The following is a 21,391-nucleotide window of genomic DNA, read 5'->3' on the forward strand; positions in this document are numbered from 1 at the left end:
AGAGTGGATGATCTCTATGGAATGGAGTCCACACTGCATGGGAGTCTCCTATAAGTTAAAACTGGAAATTATTTATTTATTATTGCATTTATATCCCACCTTTCTGTCATCTTGGAACTCAAAGTGGAATACATGTTGCATCCAGGCAGTCTTCCATCCAACCGCTGACCAAACTTAGTGCAGCACTGCCAATGGGGCGCACACTGCATCCTGTGGTGGGGAGGTAGTCGCAAAGGCATCCTCAAGGTATGAGAACATTTGTTCCCTTACCTCAGGGCTGCATTGTGGTTGCACCAGTGCTGGAAAGTTGGATAGGAGTTGGTCCAGAGTCACCGTTTCTTACCAAATAGCAGTTGTGAATAATTGTTACCTTCAGCCAATCTCCTGACACTCACAGAAACTGCCTAAAAAGAAAGCCTGCTTCATATTTTTGGGGTTTAAAAAGTGAGGGAGAAACTCTTAACTGCCAGGCACAGCTGGCCCTAAGATATCTTCCTCTAGCTTCAGGAATTAATTATGTCACAAACCAAGATAGATTCCTCTTGGGCTGTTTCTTTTGTTAATCATTACAACTTTCCACATCTCTGATGGATGCACCTGATCAACCAGTTAGACCACATTTGAAGTTTCATTACTCCACTGTTACCAGTTGTTTACGTACTCAGGAATTCTTCATGGCAGAGATTCTCCTTGGCTCCTAATGACTCCTTTTGTTCTGCATTTGTCTCTTTTACAGAGAATCAGATACCTGGTAGTAGAATCAAGGTTTAGTTTGCTGAAAGTCTGCATTTGGGATACCATACAGCTGTCTTACTTTATATAATATGCCATGTAGCACATGCTTTGCGCGTTTGCTTGTAGGTGTGGTGAGTGGGAACTGTTCACACAACAGCCTGAGGGCCAGTGCACATCCTACTAGAATCATATTGTATGCCCCTCAAGTGGTAAGACTTAAACTGAAGACATTTAAAGATTGCTTGCGTAGTGAAGACACAGTGGGGTGAACCATGACTAGTTCTGCTTCTTGGTGTTATGTTTCTGCACTGTGCAGGAGTGGTGAAAAAGAAGACACCTGTATTCAAATGTTGTGGTTTGGGGCTGCAAGACGGTAGTTCTTAAATCGTAGTCCTTAAATCGTGGAATAGCGGGTTTTTATTTGACTAAATGTGTACCCTGGCTTTCACTAGCAGGCCTCAACCGTATAAGTTTAAAAAGCTAACCATATAATTTAAAAAAAACAATTAAGCAGTAGTTGTCCAGTGCTGACCTGATGGGTGAGTTTTAAAAATGGAATCCCCTATAGAAGGAAAATTCTAGAACCTGAGGCTGTGACAGAGAAGGCGCTGTCCTGCATGCACACTGAAAAGATGGGAATGCCTCGCAGACTCCTAATCAAGGATGAGGGGGAAGGGCAGATGCTGGTATGTAGGTAGATGGTTGGGTTCCCAAACATGGCAGGCCTGGAAGCGTAAGACAAGGCAAGGAATTCTGCATGACTGCTTTTAGCTGTAAGTTGCTCATACTAAGGAATCCAGCCTGAAGCAGTCTCCAAACCCCAGCCCGGGGGTCAGATGCAGCCCGCAGCAAGCCTCTTTCCAGCCCGCGGCCAACCTCTTGTCCCCTGAAAGCCTCTGGCCCACTCAACTGAACATGACCCGAACCGGAGGGTATTCTGAGAGCCAGAGAGATTGAATGAATGAGCCCATTTGTTCATTTATGCACTCGTCTAAGTTCCATCTCTAATTTATTTATTTAAATTTTTTTTCTGGCCATCCATACCACGCCAGATTTTTGATGCAGCCCTCTAGCCAAAAAGTTTGAAAATTCCTGGTATATAGGATCAGCCAAGCTCTGATTGATTCCCCAGTTCTTCTAGTCTGGTTTGGCTGATGAGTAACAATATCCTCTCTTGCCATTATTGGGGTGGCACTGCAAAGGTATAGCAAAGGTAAGGCCAGTATCTGCCCCTGCATGAGAAATGCCCTGCTTGTGCACAAGTAAGCCACCTAGGTTTGGTTGTTGAAGGTCCTAGTTTGGGATGCAGACAGAGCTGGCACCTTACAACTGGATCAGGGCTAGTACAAAGATAGCACTAAAGGGAAAATTGCAAGTTGAGCTCTACAGCAACAATTCACTACAATGCTTGGCAGCGTGTTGAGGAGCAAACCTGCTGGCGGCCTCAAAGTACCTGTGACGTTTTGTGTGATCTTTTTCCAGGTCCGCAAAATTTTGGATCTTGCCCAGAGCAAAGGAGAGGAAGTTGCTGAGTATTGCATCTATGTTCTGCAGCAAGTTGCTGATGCTTACTATGAGCTACACCCCTGGCTGGAAGAGATTGGGTTCCGCCCTTCAGCGGTCATTTGCGACAAACCTGTGGAAAATACCGACCCGGGTAGGAAGCCCAGTTTTGAACACTCTCTGTGGAAAATGTTTGTTTACTATAAGAGCAGCATTCATGGCCTAAGAGCCCAAGCCTATGCATGCCCCATTATAAGTCCCGTTATAGTCAATGGGGCTTTCTCCCAGGTAGGTGTGGATAGAATTGCAACCTTAGGGCCCAATCGTTTTGGGCCTCTGTAATGCTGGAACATGCGTTTTTGCAGCACAGTGTGCTTTATGGCAGTTGCAAAATGTGACCTGCCACTCTGCAAAGCAGGGCCACCACTGCAAGGGGCAAGTGGCCATGTGCCAGTGGCCAGTGCTGAAGCCCCAAAGGCAGTAAGTTGGGTGGGTGGGTGGAGGGTGGGCAGAACTGGGAGGGGAGCTGGAGGAACAGGCTGGAGAGTGGGACAGGGAGAGGGGATGTTTTAAGGCCAGGAAGGGAGCAGCATTGTCATCAGCAACTCTGCCAATGTCCTATCCCCCTTTCTAGCCTCGATCCCCCAATCCAGAAATAGCTGGTGCAGATTCAAGTAGACCCATCAGGGCAGTGGAGGCTTACCCCAGGGCAAGGGAAAAAAATGTCCCCCCATCTGGAGGGCATGGAACTCCCCCACCAGATGCAGCACACGCCCCATTGGTGCTACTGCATCGGCACCAGGGAAGTTGGGTATGTTTGGGGAACCTGGAACCCATCTTAGCAAAACACATTTTATAAGACAAATGAAGGTTACCAGTGTACTTCTTATCTTACAATGTGTCCATCTCATAAGCAAATTGGACTTGGCCTTATGCATGCATTTTGCAATTTGTTTTGCTCATTTGCCCTGCAGGCAGCTAGTGGATTTGTTAGCACTTGGGAACTTGAATTGTAGGTGCTATCACAGTATTTAAGGACTGCACCAAAGGTCCAGCTAAGTTCTACTGTGTGTGCATTATATTATCTACATGTGAAGGCTATTATGTACACGTGTTTTTGTATGAATGCAGGCACAGCATATTCTGGAAATTTGCACCACGTAGTAGCTGATAGTGTCCATCCAATCTACATGGGATTTACTCCAAACTGGTGTGTGTGTGCGCGCGCGCAAGTTTTTAGTCAAAACACTTTTACTCAAGAAATTCTGTTGTAATGAAAATTGTTTGCAAATTTCCAGCATCTGAAGTCCCATGTCAAAGTGAAAAAGAAGAACCTAAACAATGAAATGATCCAAGCAGGTTTACCACTAAACTGGAAGGGAAAAGAATGAAAAGGAGAAATAAGTAGAAAACAGAAATGCGTGAAATACAACTTACAGAACCAATCAAAGAGTTATTCCATTAAAACAGGGGTCTCCAAACCCCGGCCTGGGGGTCAGATGTGGCCCGCGGAGAGTCTCTAGCCAGCCGGCGGCTGATCTCTGACCCAGTTGACCAACCAGAGTTGTCCTTTTGGGTTGGGTCCATTTAAGTGTGTGCTTTATTTCTTGGGCTGTGTTCATGCTTGGAGAAGTCCTGGACATTTGAGCCCATTCATTTATTCATTCATCTAAGTTCCATCTCTAATGCATTTATTTAATTTTTGATATTTAATTTTTTGATATTTAATTTTTTTCTCAACCCTTGCCATTGTGCCTGGTATTTGATGTGGCCCTTTGGCTGAAAAGTTTAGAATCCCCTGCATTAAAACATAGTGGAATATCTGTAAAAACATACCAAATGGCCTATATGTGCACAAGAAAAATGTGTCTCACCTCTATACAAGCGGCAGTGCAGGAGCCACCGCAGAGGCTTCTGCCTGCCTCCGCACGTTGATGCAGCTAAATGCGCCGACACGGCTCCCACCCATGGAGGCACAAACGTACTTTACGGCACGTTTGCGACCCTCCAGGGCCTCCTATGCCGGCATAACTGCGGTTAGGATTGCACCCTAAATCTTCCCCTAATTGTGGGGTAAAATGCTAGTGCAGGTCCACATTTTCTGGTGTGGGGCCAGCATAAAGCCGTCACTCAGTGCTGTTGGGCAAATAAGCCTTTGAGCTCCTTGCAGAGGGCAAGGCAGATGTTGACACACAGCCCCTTTCAATGGGAAGTCCTCCGAAGATGTTCCCTACCAGAAGCAGTGCCTGAGGATTCTTCCTCCCTTGGCAAACAGTGCTGCCCATTGTTTGGCATCTTCCAGCATCCACCGCTGTCCATGGACTTCTGCCATTGGGAGCTTAATTTGTTTTACTGAAGCAGTTGTTGGATTCCATTCATAAGAGTTCAAAATACTTTTAAAAAGTTCTGTGGCTTTATGATTGTTAAATTCAATATAATATCCAGCCGATATCAGATGCAGTTTTATTCAGCTTCGAGTGAGTTTAGGAATTTCACTTTGGGCACTGAAGGAAGAGGAGGGTGGCAGTGGCCCAATAGAGTTGATCTTCACACCTTGGCAAGTTGCTTTTGGTGTTGGTGACAGCCTTTTGGTGTGGAGGGTGGTTGCCACCAGCTAGCAGTGCATGCTATTTAAAGTGCTTCCCCTAAAATAGAAGTGACAAGACTTCACTCTGGCCCATTCCAGGACTGCTACACCCTCAATTTAGTGCCCAATCCTAAGGGCTTGAGCCCTGGTGGTATGAGTGTACCGCCAGCGCTGGGTGTCACAAACGTGCCATAAAGCACATTTGTGGTGCCTGGAGAGGAGGCAGTGCTGACACTGGGCATTAGCACCGGGAAGACACCTGTGAAGAGCTGCTAGGGTCAGTAGCATTGCCAGGCGGCAGTGTGGCTTTTTGGAATGGGATGAGGAGGCATTCCAGTGTGGGGTGAGGTGGGGAGGATGAGGGGGTGGCCCGCGAAGGGCAGAATAGGGGGAGGGACTGCAAAATAGCTGGCACAGACTTGAGTAGCCACATTGTGGGGCCTGGGATGAAAGTCCTGCTCTCCAAGGAGACTTCCAGTGGCCTGCCTGGCCCTGTTGGATACAGCGGTAGCCGTTTTGATACCACTGTAACTGGCAGTGCCATTGAGGATTGGGCTGCCCATTAGATAAGCAACACCAGTATTTAAAATCCATATGTGTGGTTTTTCATAGAGTCCCAAAAACGAGTGTGTTTCGGATGTATGAAGTGTCTCGTACCTGTTTGCGCAGCAATTCTGAAATTGCCTCAGAATGTCTCTTAGTAATACCCAGTTTTATTTTTAGTTAGCCGGTATCATCAGAAGCTTAAAGATGAATTGGGCCGAGACACGAAGTTCATCATGTCATATGCCCAGAAGGAGGACATGTTGCTTGAAGAAACTTATTCTGCCAACTTAATGGAGTTGATCAACCTCAACAATGAGAAACTTGGAAGTGTAAATGACTTGGAAGAACTGCTGGATGACAATGTTGGTCTAATCAATGAAGATGGAGAGACTGTCTATGTCTTTGGTGATGCAGGCATTGGGAAGTCCATGTTGTTGCAAAAGATGCAAAATCTATGGTCCAAGGGCAACCTCAATGTAGGGGCCAAATTTTTTTTCCGTTTCCGATGCCGGATGTTCAGTTGTTTTAAGCAGGATGAAACAATGTGTTTGAAAGACCTTCTCTTCAAGTACAACTGTTTCCCAGACCAGGACCCGGAGGAGGTCTTTGACTTCATCGTGAAATTCCCTCAGACTGTCTTGTTCACATTTGATGGCTTTGATGAGTTACATTCTGACTTTGATCCCAATAGCGTTCCTGAGATCTGCTCACCCAATGAATCCATTCACCCTCTTGCTCTGCTGGTGGGCCTCCTCAGTGGGAAACTTCTGAAAGGGTCCAGGAAAGTCCTGACTGCCAGAACAGGGACAGAAGTCCATCGAAACATTGTGCGGAAGAAAGTGTATCTCCGAGGGTTTTCCAGCAGTAACCTGAAGGAGTACACCAAAATGTTCTTCAAAGACGATGGGTGTAAGACCTTGGTTCTAAACCAGCTGGAGGCCAACCCAAATCTGAGCAGTTTATGCACAGTACCTTTGTTTTGTTGGATTATCTTCAAATGTTACAACCATTTCCACTCCACATTTGACAACCATGAGTTTCCAGACTACACTGTGACCTTAACAGATATTTTTTTGCTTATGACCGAAGTCCATTTGAACCGGACTCAGAAGACAAACTTGCTGAAGAAGAACAACAGGAGCCAAGTGGAGACATTCCTGTCCAAAAAGAACACATTGGTTGCACTGAGCAAAATAGCACACATGGGGATGGAGAAGTCCCTCTTTGTCTTTGGCCAAGATGACATCACCACCAACCTCTCTGAGCAGGATTTACACTTGGGTTTCCTCCGGGCAGTTCCTCAGTATGAAGGTGGTGGAGACCAATCTTCCTATGAATTCCTGCACTTGACCTTGCAATCCTTTTTCACAGCTTTATTCCTGGTTACTAACGAGAAGGTGGGCGCCAAGGAGCTGCTGAAGTTCTTTGCGGAATGCTCTGCCCCAGTCGCTGCTCCACCTACTTGCTTCCCTATCACCTGGTTGAAAAATCACTATCCAGTAGCAGAGGATCCTTTCCGGAATAAGGAGCATTTTCATTTTACCAACCTCTTCCTTTGTGGCTTGCTTTCCAAGGCGAGGCAGAAACTTATGAGACATCTGGTTTCCCCAGCATCTATTAAGAAAAAAAGGAAAGTGCTGCTCACCTTTTTCTTTCAGAGCATGAGGTCTCACCTAAAGAGCCTCACTCGAGCAAGGCTGAAGGAATACAAGCAGGTTCAGGTGATGCCCAATTTTATATGGATGCTGCGGTGCATCCACGAGACTCAGAGCGAGAAAGTAGGCAAGGTGGTGGCCAAGGGCATGCAGGCCAACTACATCAAGCTGACCTACTGCAACGCCTATTCTGCTGACTGCAGTGCCATTTCTTTTGTCATGCATCACTTCCAGAAGCGCCTGGCTCTCGACTTGGACAACAACAACATCAATGATTATGGAATAAAGCAACTACAGCCTTGCTTCAGCAAGCTGGCAGTCCTCAGGTAAGATCTTGAGCTAGCCACCTCTTCTTCCAGCAGTCATTGCTCTAAACAGGTTGTGCGTGAAGTAAAAAAAAATGGGACTTACGCCTGAATAAGTGTGGGTAGGATTGCAGCCTCAGATTGTCAAAAATTTTGCTGCTTGATGGTGTCATAATAATAATAATAATAACAGGTATTTATATACCGCCTTTCTTGGTCTTTATTCAAGACTTTATTCAAGGCGGTTTACGTAGGCAGGCTTATCCAAATCCCTTATTAAATAGGGATTTTTACAATTGAAAGAAGGTTCTCTCTTTCAAGAACCACTACATTCAGGTGTTTCAATCCGATCTGGCTTCACATTCTGGCCTCCATCCTCCCACGCTCCGAGCAGATGGAATAGCTCGGCTTCAGCTTGTCAGCTGCTTCAAGGTCGCATGGTGCCGGTGGCCTCGAACTGGCGACCTTGTGGATGTTATCTTCCGGCAAACAGAGGCTCTACCCTCTAGACCAGACCTCCTGCCCACTTCTGGCTATGACATCACTTCCAGATTAATGACATCACTTCCAGTGGGTCCCAACAGGTTGTCATTCTGAAATGTGAGTCCCAGTGTTAAAATGTTTGAGAACCACTGTGTTAGATCAAATCTAAGAGGTGTTTTTTTAAAAAAAAACAAAAAACTTTCTCTATTTTAAAATTTATATTTCACCTTTCTCCTCCACACAGAGACATCCAAGGCCTCTCACAATGAAATTTAAAACAACAATATCAGATGCTCAGTAAAAAAGCATTGAAAATGAAAATCTAAAACAGCTGCAAGGAAATAATTAGACACACACAGAGAGAGAGCATAAGCTGACTAAACAAAAGTCAAATTATTGGTGCTCTTGAAAGGTTTTTTCACTTTTTGTGGAACATGGGAGCCAATTGAACTACCTGTAGCTCCACCAGCTGAGTGCTACAAGAAGAAAAGGCTATTTCATGTGTCCCCTAATCTTAACCCCTCCAAACCCTTAGTGCTGCGGTTTTCAAACTCTCCAGGAGTTTGAAACCCACAGTAAGTTCTTGCAAGGGAGGGGAGGGAGGCAGCAGGGGCGGGGGGAAGGCAGCAACCTGATCCCCAGGATTGCGCCGCTCAGGGGGGCTGCAGGGACTAGGGTGCACCCACCATTCCCTGCAGCAGCCTTCCCGGGGTGCGGGGAGCCCTGTGCAAGCCTCTGCAGGGCTCCCCAGGTCAGTTAAAGTGAAAGTGGAGCGATCGCACTCTGCCTCTGCAAAACCAGGAGCGGAGTGCGATTGCTCCACTTTCACTTTCACTTTCCCTGACCTGGGGAGCCCTGCAGAGGCTCGCACAGGGCTCCCCGCACCCTGGGAAGACTGCTGCAGGGACTGGTGGGTGCACCTCAGTCCCTGCAGCCCCGTCTGAAGTGAAAGTGGAGCGATCGCGCTCCGCTTCCGGTTTAGAGGAGGCGGGGCACAATTGCCCCACTTTCACTTTGGAAGCCTCAGGGAGCCCTGCAGACAGTCGCGCAGGGCTCCCCACACCCCCGGGAGGCTGCAGGAGGCTGTGGTAAGTGCAGCTATGCCCCTGCAGCCCCCTGAGTGACACGATCCTGGGGATCGCACTGCTGCCACCTGGCTGCCCCTACCCCTTAAGGGCAAAGAGGCCAGGACCCACAGGCTGGGGTGTCGTGATGCCCCAGTCTGAAAACCTCTGCCTTCGTGTCAAGATATAGTACACAAGAGGATTTTACGTGATGATGTTAGGGGGGGTGTCTGCAGATTAATGTGGTGAAGAGGGGGTTGTTTAAGTCCGTGTGTCCTGAGCCATTTTGTCTGAGCTCTGACCCATATTTTGTCTGAACTCTGAACCATATTTTGCAGTTGTGTGTGGTACTTGCATATGATTACAGAATACATATAGCTCTGTGTGTTGAGAACATTTCTGTGGGCATTCCCACTTAGGATTCTTAATCACAACTGAGTTGCTCTCATTCAGAATAACTGGAGAATATCATCCTCCTTGTGGAGTTTTGACCTGATGAATCACCTTTTCTTTTATACATTGCCTGCGTTCCTTTCTCAGAAGCTTTAAAACAGGGCAAAACAGTATTTTCATACATCCATTTGTGCTGTCAGGAATTCTCAAGGAGACGTGTTGGCCTGTGAAGATCAGGATGATCACAGTCTTTCTAATGTGCCAGCGCGCCATCTGTTTTCTCCCATGTCTCTGCTTTATTTTAGGGTAAGTGTCAACCAGATCACAGATCAGGCGATAAGAGTGCTTTATGAAGAGCTGTCCAAGTACAAAATTGTGTCTTATTTGGGGTATGTATGATTGATGAACAGGCGCATAGATATATATTGCATGAAGTTTTCCTAACCAAAGGCCATTTTGCAAATGAGAGGTGAGGGTTGACTTTGATCCATGGCAAAGCAGTTCTGCAATAGCGTCTGAGTTGACCTGCGTTCTGCACACCCTTCACAGAGAGACCTGCTGTAGTGCCATGGCTACGAGGCAGGACTGAGAATTGGAATTTCTCTGGATCAACTCTCTCCTTGGCTATTTGCTCCCTAGGCAGCTTTGGACAAGCCCCTTCTTCCCAGCCTGAGATGCCCTATAGGGATAATAATCTTATCTGGCAGCATTGTTGCATGGATTCCGTCAAGATAATATGTGGGAAGGGCTTTGTGAGTTCAGGAAGTGCTATACAAATGTTAAATATCATTATGTGTGGGTGGGTGGAGTAGGGGCATTCCACACAGGTTGAGTTGGATACCTGCTGATCCAATTGCATGCCCCCAACACAAAAGGCCAAATTCGTCATGGACTTACTCCACCAACATGCTCAAGGTGTCAGTTTAGTTGTGTGAATAGATCAATGCACAAAATGCTTCTTCCATAATAACCATCCTGTGGGAATAATGAACACTTTCTGCACTGATACTGAAATCTTATCTTGTTTGTGCATATTAATGGGGGTTTGGCTATTTGATTCTCCCAGACCGCTGATCCTATGGCTACACTGTCTGCCAGTTGGGTCCCAGGCACAATTCAATGTGCTGATGTTGACCTTTAAAGCCCGACATGGCTTAGGACCACAATGTCTGAAGGACCATCAAATGAGTCAGCCAATCCTTTGAGATGATCCGGGTGGGCACCTCCTATGTGTGCTGCCATTGGCTGAGGCTTGTTTGGCGGTAACAAGAGATGGGGCGTTCTTCATAGTGGCACTACAGCTTTATTACTCTATCTGGTATGATAAACCTTCCCTGTTCAGGTCTTCCAGTGGGAGATAAAGACCTTTTTGTTTCATTTCACTTTTTCACTTTAGGTTTTCTCTCACTTTTCTCCTGTATTGGTTAATTTCCGTGCTGTTTTATTTATTATATATTAATTCCATTTTTTAATTGTATTTTATGTAGCCATTACACGAAAGCATTTGTTAGCTGCCTTTGGTGCCTTGCAACTAGGGAAAGGCCAGACATAATGGCTTTAAAACAAAACAAATATTGAGGAGGTTCAAATGGGAAATTTCAGAGTGTAGGGCAGTGTTTCTCAAACTGTGGGTCGGGGGCCCACTAGGTGAATTGCAAGCCAATTTCAGGTGGGTCCCCATTCATTTCAATATTTTATTTTTAATATATTAGACTTGATGCTCCCATAGTATGTGATTGCATTTGGGGAAATGTTACAGACCTGTACTTTGAACAAGCTACTATGTATATTCTTTTAACAACGACAGTCAATGGGACTTACTCCTGGGTAAGTGTGGGTAGGATTGCAGCCTAGGATTGTTAAAAATGTTCCTGCTTGATGATGTCACTTCTGGTCATGACATCACTTCCTGACATCTGTTGGGTCCTGACAGATTCTCATTCTAAAAAGTGGGTCCCGGTGCTAAATGTGTGAGAACCACTGGTGTAGGGTGACACTGTTCCCAAATTTTTGGTGCTGTGATGCTTGCAGGGGGGCTGGGGCAGAGGAAAGCAATGTTATGGAGCTTTGGAATGTCTTGGGGCTTCTGTTCAAGTGTTCTTGCTCTGGGCTTTTCAGCACAGAATTTTAAGAATAAAAATACTGTCTTTTTTCTCCATACCCATTAACCCCAAAACAAAACACATTGATCATACACAACTGAACGTGTGTCCAAATTGCGCCTGCAGTTTCCAATCCAGAACACAATAAGCATGCAAATTAGGTGCACAGATCTTCTTAGCTGGATTGGGGCAACTGAGTTCTGACAAGTGCTGAGCTCCTTCATAACCTGGCTCTGCTCTGAATGGCATGCAATTTTAATAAAAATTAGATCCTAAAAATGTGATCTTATTCCATTCCATTTGTATATGTTGCTAAGTGGCAAATATAAGCCTGTGTTCAGTGATTTTTTTTATTTTTTCAAAAGCTTGTATAACAACCAAATTACTGACATTGGAGCCAAGTATGTTGCAAGACTCATTGAAGAATGTCCAAGCCTCACATATGTGAAGTATGTATCTTTCTTCTCTCCTCATTACTTTTTTTGGTGTAGTAGGAACTTGAAAGATGTGGGGAAGGACAATTTTTTAACTATGGTTAGTTTACGAGCCAGGATCTCAATTATGGTTTATTCTTGGTTTGTTAGAACTAGCTACAGATAGGACAACCACAGAATTTGGATGTAGCAAGACACTACAGATTATTCAATACCTCCTGCCCTTGCACATAAAGAGTTGGTTCAGACATTTATGATTTATTTTTACGATAGTTAATTTAAAAAGCCAGCATTTAGGTTGCAAACACTAAACAAATCCTGACTTGTTTCATCTAATCTTGGTTTGTTTCTGCCCCCAACCTATATAAATAAAAATAGTATCCATAGTAGTAGTAATAATATATATCCTTTATGTATGTGTGTTCATGTGTATCAGTAAAAATAATCTACATATTTTCAGAGGCATTAGAAGTTAGCATCATTGATATTTTATTTTCCCTGTCTATCATTTATTTACAAATCTAACACCATTTATTGTTGATGACTGATAATTTAGTTGTTAGGGCCCTGAATTTCAGTAAATATTTTTAAAAGGCAGATTATGTGATAAAGTCTCAGAATGTTTCCAAATCATTCAGAACTGGAAAAAAAAATGTTTTCTTCTTTAGGTTACAAAGTACCATTAGATTCATTAGTTTTTCTTTTGGGGTATGTAGATAATACTATATATTTGATATCATTTGATGTCTAGTTAGGTATCTAGGCAGTATTAGGCAGTGGTCCAACCACAGTTTCCTATATCAGATGTCATAGAAAATTGTGGTTTAACCAAGAGGTTTTCAACAGTGGTGTAGCTAGGACTCTTGAACACTGGTGTAAAAAGGTCCTTCCCGTTCCCTTCAGTTGCAAATGGCTCTGAAGGGGAGGGGCTGCTTTACACAGATGTTTGAGAGCCTGCAAAACTTAGTGTTTCCCCCCCCCCCCCAGACACCAGTGGTGTTGGATCACCTGAACTGGATCTGCATTTAGCTTAATTCTTGTACTTTCTTGACCTGTTTTCTTGAAGTTAAAGTCATTGTGTATGTGTTTCTTTTGTCCAGTATGCACATTTGAGCCATATGGGACCTATCTATATCATAGTCTACTCCAGCACTGTGTTTTGCATCTAAAATAGCATTTATGTAATGAGTGGCACTGGAAGTTTTCTTGACTTGTTTTCTGACACAAGCATTTCTGTGCAGAATAGGAGCAAACAAAATAACAACTGAGGGAGGAAAAAGCCTTGCTTATGCCATCCAGAAGAGTAAAACGATGTATGAGATTGGGTAAGCCAGATCACTTACATTCCTGGCACATTTTACTAATCATGCATTTTTTAAATGTGTCTAGGTCAGTGTTTCCCAAACTATGGGTTCCAACCCACCCATGGGTCATGACTCCCTGTGCACTGAGCCCAACACATTGCACCACACTGTTGGCCTCCACGGGTCTCAGAATGGCCCACAGAAACAACCAGAAGTGACTTCCAGTTGGTGGGCGCAACCTCAGTTTGACTAGAAGTCACTTCTGGTTGCTTCTGCAAGTCATTTTGAGACCCACAAAGATAATAGAATGGGTCCTGGGCCCGGCGTGACCCAGAGGGGGCCCCTGGGCCTTCCAATAAAGCATTCAGGCACTACTAGGAGCATCATGTCACAGCTGATTGTGGAGCAGAGGTGTGCTGTGCTGAAAAGTTTGAGATCTAACTGTTCTAGATGGTTGCTTTTTAATTCTGTTCATTTAGTTTCACTGATTTGCCAGCCATGTACTTTTTACATCCTGCAGGATGATAATCCCCAAGTAGCTTCCTTTCCCCGAGCTGTATCAGAAGTAATCCTAAACATCATTGAAATCAGTGGGACTTAAGTGAGACACACGACCAGCTTGTCTTCATTGTTTTTAACTTCTGGCTCCCTGTTAACCTTGATCAAGTCTTTTCAAGCATTCAGGCTGCCTGCAGCCTCTTTTAATGTTGCTATAAGCTTGAATGCTTATAGCGACCTGTATAAGGAAGATTATTTTCACCCTGGTAAGGTTCTAAACTACTTTAATGGCTGCAGGGGACACAAGGGCTTTGGAGACAAGGTTTCCTGTATCCACAGTTTCCATATCTGGGGGGGGGGGTCCCCTGGAACAGATCCTCCACAGATATGGGGGCACATCTGCACCTACCATTTCCTTTCAGAGTTCTTACCATTCATCCTCCCACTTCTGATTCTCACCATATTTAAGATACCACTCTGTTTCATATTTCCCACAGCATGTCAACTAGAGTTGGCATTTCTACTACCTTGAAACCATAGCCAGAGAGGAAATAATTCTCATCAGTTCCTAAAAAGGAGGGTTTGAAATTCCTGTTTGGTTCAATGCATAATGTGATGGGGACAATATATAGCTGCACTGATATAGTTCTGATATAGCTGCTTCTGTGGGTGAATGTGCTCCCAAAGTCAGTTGTACAAACACTGAACATCATTTCAGTATTGATTCTTTGCAGCAGGTGCTCAAATGGAAGGAAAGATGATCCTGATCCTCAATTGTATGCCTTGTCTTTTTCTCCTTGGCAGGATGTGGGGCAATCAGGTTGGGGATGAAGGAGCCAAGGCTTTTGCAGAAGCCCTGTGGGAGCACCCTACACTAACAAATATCAGGTAAGCATGTGAGTGAGCAGAAAAGTGGTTCTGTTTAAGCTGGTATAGTGTCCTGGTTACAAGACTGAGCTGCAAATCAGACCTTCCACAGTTCAAATCTTGCCTTGGCCATGAATTCTAATTAGGTGGCCATCGGGAGGTCACTCCCTCTCAGCTGCAAAACAGCGGATCCCCATTTTACAATGGGTTCACTTTATGATCAGATCACTTTACAATGGACTCTTTGTAGTAAAACAAGGTTCACTATATAAGTTATTCACTTGATGATGGGCTCTTGATTGCTGCCAATATAACTTCGTGGACAGTGGCTTACCTTGCAGAGTGTCCAGGGGACCATGCAGTCCCAGGCAGCAAATGGGTAGGGGTGGCAAATGGCACCCCCCTGTGCCTGCTGCCTGCCCCACCCCCTAAGAGGGCCAGGGAGGTCTTCTAAGGCCTACTGGGGACTAAAAATCGTTTAGGCCTTCTGAAGGTCAGGGAGGTAGCATGTGGGGCTGAAAATCTTCTGGAGTCCAAAAATGGTCACTTCCAGTTTTCAACTGAAAACTGCAAGTGACCATTTTCAGCCTCCGGAAGGTCTTAGAAGGGCTTCTGAGGGTCAGAGGAGAGGGCATGCATAAGCTCCTCAACTCTCAGAACGATTCCAGGGGGGGGAGGCAACGAGTGCCAGATGGAGGCACCTCCAGGAGGTGTGTCCCTGAGCATGACAGTGGTGAGGAACCCCACTGCTCACGGATAATAGATAAGCCAATCAACTATGAGAATGCAAGCATTTGGTAGCATCTCAGCCAATGGCATCGTTTTAAACGTTGTGACCTTGTGTATGAAGGGAAGGCTATAGTCTGTGCAAATGGTGTTTCAGCTCAAGATTTCTAGGTGGTGTCTCAGCATCATCATGGCCGTGTGTATTGAGGGGCACAGCCTTGTAATTAATGATTTATAATTACGACATTGTGTAAACTGATAACCATGGCCCCTAAAGAGTGTAGCTTGCTTAAGGCCATCTTGTGATTTTAAGGCAGGAGCAAAATCTGAACGGAGGGCTTCTTGATCAAATGGCCTGTTAGGCACACAAGCTCTCAAAAGCACCGTAGGACTGTTAAGTGGCCTCGGAGTGGGTTGTTTGTGATGTGCTGCTGTGGGCAGGCAGCGCATCCTCTCCCTTAAGTCTACTGCAGATTAGCTGCTGGTGCAGAAGCTCAGAGCAGAAGATGCATCCAAGCTCTTTAAAAAAACAAACATGATTGGTATGTGAAAATGCGGTGCTACTGGGAGAAAACGACATTGTCCGTTTGGTCGTAAGCGCCACCAGAAAAGAAAATTGGCATTGGCTGTTGCTCAAGATTAAGAGAGACACTTGTAGGGTTTATTTTTTCTTTAAATAGTGTCAATCACTTTCCTTTAATCTCCAAAACAAACCCTGAGCTTTGCCAATCTCCTCACTGAAGATGAGAGGATAAGTGGTCATTCCCTATTCACCCACAAGATGGCATACTCTACTGGAGTTCCTCAAGTGAAAGTGTGGAGTTTTGTTTAGCGCTGTGGGAGTGTGTGAGGAAAGAGCCATTTCACACAGGACACATCTTGAGGGGCACAACAAAGCTATTTCAAATGTAAACCTAAAATCGTAAAAAACTTATCTGCAAAAAATTAAATAAAACTCATGTCCGACACTTATGCTTCACAAACTGGGAGAAGAGGCACCTTTTAAAATGGTGGCTCTCATATTTAGCAGGGTACAACAACTGTTCCTATTCTGAATGCATTGTCTCTCTGAGTGGTTGTTTACTGGTGTCTCCCTTGGGCTTCTTTGTAGACTGCGAGTCATATTTGGGGCAAGGCACCATCTTATTTTTCCTTGTTCTGTGGAAACTGTTGACAGGCCAACCTCTGCCTTATGGGTAACATGGCTGAGAGAAATTTAGAACGTTGGGTTCTGCCTGTTGACCGAAACCTGAGTTTGAACTCCTGCTTAGCAGGGTGACACTCAGTGGGCAGCTTTGGGCAAAATCACCATCTCTCTGCTGCTGTTTCTTCACAGTGTCTCTGTCAAGCTAAAAATTGCTCTGAACTCTTTGGAGAAAGAACTGCAGCAGCAGATGTAACAATAATAAAGCACATCGCCTGTGTCATGTATCTAATACAGCACATGGACCAGTGTACAGGTCTCTCAGTTGCTACTAATCGTAATGGTTATATGTCGTAGTGGTTATGTACATTATGGTTCTGAGACAGGATGTCTCTGACTGTGAGTTGCTGGGAAGCCACTGCTGGAAACAACTGCTGGTCTACAGCACCAGCATCCGGGCTTCCCAGAACCATCTGGATCCCCACTACAAGATGGGTTTAATGGCCCTTTGTTCTGATCCAGCAAGGCTCTTCTTATGTTCCTGTCCAAACTGATGGATGGTGAGCTGATTTATATTACATTCCCCATCTGTGCCTTTTGGTGACCCCCCAATAGAAATTGCTGTGTGGAAGGAGTTGGGACACCCATTGAGAGCAGAGAGAGAGAGAGAGTCCTGCATTGGCTCTTCACGCACCTGTACAGGCAGTGCAACTGTAGGTCCAGGATGGCTGGCACAGTCTACTTAGCAGGGGCAGCAGAACATAGTAGTACCTGCTTTTTGAAGCTAGTAGCTTTGTGTTCCTTCCTTGCAATTCTGTTATAGCATCCAGGGGAGAAACTGGAAGGCCTTTCACATTTTCTTCCAAATCAGACTGGCACATAAGGAATCTAAAAATGGCATTGCAGGCTCAGAATGAGGTCCGTTGGGACCTCGTGGCACCTAGGTGTGCAAAACAGTGTGCCCCTACCCGCTGTATGTCGCCAGCCACTTTTAAAACCAGAGCTCTTCAAAGTAATATGTGGCATGGGGGGTTGCCCTTTGCAGAAAAAGTTACAAACCTTGCTGTCAAATCCAGTGTCCATTCTGCAAGCAGAGACACATTTTTGGCTTCTGTGGCAAATTCTCCTCCTCCGATCTAAGCAATTTAAAAGGTTTGAGAAGAGAATTTGCTAATTGGGTAAGAGGCACTTTTTCAAGTGGGTGCTCCTTTTTTTAGCAGGGGGAGAGTAACTGGCCCACCTCACCCCAGCACTGTCTGTTCTAGTGGCTGTCTGCTGGTATTCATTTGCATCTTTTAGATTGTGAGTCCGTTTGGGACAGGGAGCCATTTAGCTATTTGATTTTTCTCTGTAAACCGCTTTGTGAACTTTTAGTTGAAAAGCGGTATATAAATACTGTTGTTAATAATAATAATAATAATAAGAGAACTCCCAGACACTTAAGTTCTATTGCATGTGCGACTTGCTCTGTTTTCAGACATATGTTTCTGGTTGCCACTTCCAGCTTCCTTCCCTCCAGCTTCATGGAGGCCAATGTAAGGTTGTGATAAGAGAATACCAATACTTGTCCATGTGGTTCCAGGTGTGGACTGATTTATTCTCTGTTGGGGTGCTGGCCATTGTTATGATCAATTTAATGTTGCTAGTTTTGTGTAAGAGGGATCAAATGGCCTAGAAAAAGTAGCTCCATACCACATTTCAGTTTTTTCTCTGTTTTGCACATATTTCTTCCCTGTGAACAAGCAAGGCACTCACATCTTATATACTTTAACACACACACACACACCAAATGTATACACCAGCATGTGTTTGGGGAAGACTAAGAGCATGCTAGCAAACTGTGCCCCCACACCTACATGCTCCAAATCTATGCTCCCCACTGATACAGTTTCAGCATTTGTCTCCAGTAACAAACACAGTGCCTGGGGAGAGATTGACTGGGATGCAAAGAGCTGCTTGAAATAGACACCAGGGCTTGGGTATGCCTGAACAGGGGACCTTGGTATCATGGCATAAAACCCTTTTGAAACTCCCCTCCATTATTTTTTTTTTTAAGGCAGCACAGGGAATTGCTGTTTCAGAAGTGCAAGACCAAAGCTCATTTCAGTGGGTGGAACTAGCTCCTTGGTTCTTTGGATCACAGCCATAAAAAACAGCTTTTATAATTGGTTTAATTATATGACATGTTCCAAATAGTTATTTCCAGAATCTTAATCTACACAGTTTCATATTTTGCTTGGAAAAACTCCTGAACTAATTACTAGGCTTGGTGCCGCTTGCCTGGAACATTTTCTCCATGTTATGGAAAACCTGCTCACTTCCAGGGATGAAAAAGGCAGATCTTTGGGGTAGATATCTGGGCAGTGTAAAAGTATAGACTTTTTGCACACTTCCAACCATCTCTGGATTTGCTTCGTTGCTAATTTTCTAGTTTATTATTTTCTGCAAAGATCTACCATAGTTTAAAGGAGTAATACCATTGATTACAGAGGAAATTTGGGAATTAATTTCATTAGAACAGGCAGGGCATTTACCAAATGACCAGACATCAGCCGCTTTCAGGAGAGAGCTTTAGCACCTTTGGGTAGAACAGCAAGTTGGCCTAACATGGGTGAGCAAGACTCTTCCGTTGTTCTCAACAGCAGTGGAAAGAGTGGCTTGTACTTGCGCATCTTCATCTGCTATAGGCGGGAATGGCTGCCCTGTGCATGTGCAGAGCTTTGGATCAGAGGCAGCACTATTATTGCGTCGTTTTCCCATTACATCTCTCTGGAAGTTCCTTGAAAAATAGTCAGATCAGATGTATTGGTATGTCATTAGGACACCAGTATTGCAATAACCGCATTAGCTCTTTAGCCCAACTTCTAGCTGCGGTGCAGCTGATCATTAGTGGAAGACCCTAATACATGGGTTGACCAACTTTTGAGAGCTTCATGTGTGAGTTTGTTTGCCAGAGCTTTGGAAGCTACCAGTACAAAATGGCTATATGGGGGGGGGGGGCAGAGGTATCACAAAATAGCAGCTTGGGGAGGCGGAGCATGTTACAAAATGGTGGCATATACAATAACGTAAATTTTCCCCTGCTAAATAAAGTACACACACACAACATATTGCTTTGTACTGCTCCACTCATGGTCCATCTCTAGTGCTGGGCTAGAGCTGAATTTGGGAACTTGGGAGGACACACACACACAAATTTAAACCATTGAGGTAGAGGAGAGGCAGGTAGGATGTTTGAGAATAACTTTAGATTGCCATTGCCATTACTGGTAATCTCAGAATGAGCTTAAATCTACCCTTGCCAAAGTGCAATTTTGCACCTAGTCAGTTGGGCAGCGCTGGGCTTTGCATCTGTGAAAGGTGATCTGACACTGCAGCCATGGGTATCATGATGTTAGAGGTAATGTAGGCCAGTCCCTTTAAGTGAGCAAGGCTTTTGTGAAGTTTGTTCTGAAACAGCCTGTATGTAAGAAGCAGAACAACTGAAAGGGCCAGAGGGGTACCTCTGAAAGAGGCAGGTACACCTATTTATTGTGAACCTAAATCCCAGTGCATAGGAACTCACATGAAAAAGCTTATGTGGATTGCTGTGGGCTTTGGGTGAGGCTAGTTTATGTAATGGAAAATGGGACTTCCAATTCATTGTTCTGAGCCTCTTGCCCTTCAGCACGAGGGCCAATTTTGGCATGCATCTCCACATTCAAACAGTTCCAAATATGCCCTGGGAATAAGATGAAAGGTCAAAGGAGGCATTGTGGAAATGTGGGAGGTTTCTTCCTCCACTTCCTGTCTTCACAGCCAACTGCTATTTGGATACAGGGATACATTTTTCCTAATGAACTTGGTACAGGAAATCAGGGAAGCTTTCCAATTTTCCCTCTCTAGGGCAGACTGCAGTAGGTTGATTTGTCAGCCTATTGATGTTTATTTGGGAGTTTTCCCATTGATATATTCTTTTGTTAGCACATGATGGTTGCTCAGTTTCCAGCAGTGCACCTGTTCCTTGGAAAACACTGTGATCTGGACTGCATAGGTTGATATGTGGAGAACTGGTGGATGAGGGCAAGTGGTCTTTGGGGAGTTGGTTGATCATCTCTGGACAAAATTGTAAACCCCATTCTTTAAAAAGGCTGTGAAAGCGATAACTGCTAATGACCTGCTTCCATACAGAGACCTAGCTTATTTTTTTGAGATTGACCAAATAAGTATGTGTGAACATATATGAGCATATTTGTGAGCTGGTGAGCTGCAATGTGGAGATAATACTACATAATACTTACGTAAGAGGATTGTTGTGAGGATTACATCAAAATGTGGTTGGCAACCTTCAGTCTCGAAAGACTATGGTATAAGCCTTACAGCACCCGGTATTCCCAGTCGGTCTCCCATCCAAGTACTAACCAGGCCTGACCCTGCTTAGCTTCCAAGATCAGACAAGATTGGGCATGTGCAGGGTAACAGTTGCATCAAAATAATACATGTGAAATACTTTGCACGCTCAGAAAGTGCTGAGTATTCTAATTGAACTTTTGAGCATATTTGTTCAACACTTGACGTGCATTTAACTTTATTTGTGCATGATGAAATAGTTGTGGTTATTGTGAAGGATTTTCTCTCCGGTTCTGGGTTGCTTCAGGTTCCAAGGGGAGCTAGCCAGAGAAAAGATCACAAGGCTTGAGGAGATTTTCATTCTCTCTTCTGTGTGCTTCTGAGTGGGCAAGACAGGGAGAGCCGACTCTCTGGGGATCACAGTGGAAGGCTGTTGGGGAGAGCCCCCAGGTACATAGAAAGGGACCAAGAATCAGCCAGGAGCACTATGGTCTGTTTATGTTGGTCTGTCCTCCCCCTCCAGACGTTGGATGCTCTTTTCCCCCTAAGCTCAGGCTAGGCCAATTTGGGATCCAGCCTAGTCCTAGTCCAGCAGGACCTGCACATGTGAGGCTTTCCTGCAGAGCCAGCACCAATCAGGGGATGTTTATCTATGAGAAACCAAACCTGGGTACATTGTTTTTTCTCATCTATTAATAAAACCTTTTTGCTTAAAA

General features: G+C 44.7%; 1 protein-coding gene and 1 pseudogene across 2 annotated transcripts in view; one reads left to right on the top strand and one right to left on the bottom strand.

Moving 5' to 3' along the window:
- The window catches only part of NOD1 (nucleotide binding oligomerization domain containing 1), a 52,944-nt gene that overhangs the window by 16,500 nt on the left and 15,053 nt on the right, over positions 1-21,391 (top strand). The window contains exons 3-8 of one of the 2 annotated variants that reach the window (XR_010794531.1): positions 2,218-2,392; positions 5,549-7,352; positions 9,577-9,660; positions 11,739-11,822; positions 13,054-13,132; positions 14,414-14,497. Coding sequence is in view for 1 of the 2 variants with exons in the window: in XM_066628161.1 (XP_066484258.1) it covers positions 2,218-2,392; positions 5,549-7,352; positions 9,577-9,660; positions 11,739-11,822; positions 13,049-13,132; positions 14,414-14,497 (2,315 nt within the window). In the remaining variant the exon portion in view is untranslated. Of the gene's footprint in view, positions 1-2,217; positions 2,393-5,548; positions 7,353-9,576; positions 9,661-11,738; positions 11,823-13,048; positions 13,133-14,413; positions 14,498-21,391 lie in introns of those variants that run through there. The other variant, XM_066628161.1, reaches the window with a different exon arrangement.
- Positions 20,699-20,817, bottom strand: LOC136654630 (5S ribosomal RNA; annotated as a pseudogene).

This window comes from Tiliqua scincoides, chromosome 5 (genome assembly GCF_035046505.1).
Source record: "Tiliqua scincoides isolate rTilSci1 chromosome 5, rTilSci1.hap2, whole genome shotgun sequence".
Classification (NCBI taxonomy): Eukaryota; Metazoa; Chordata; class Lepidosauria; order Squamata; family Scincidae; genus Tiliqua; species Tiliqua scincoides.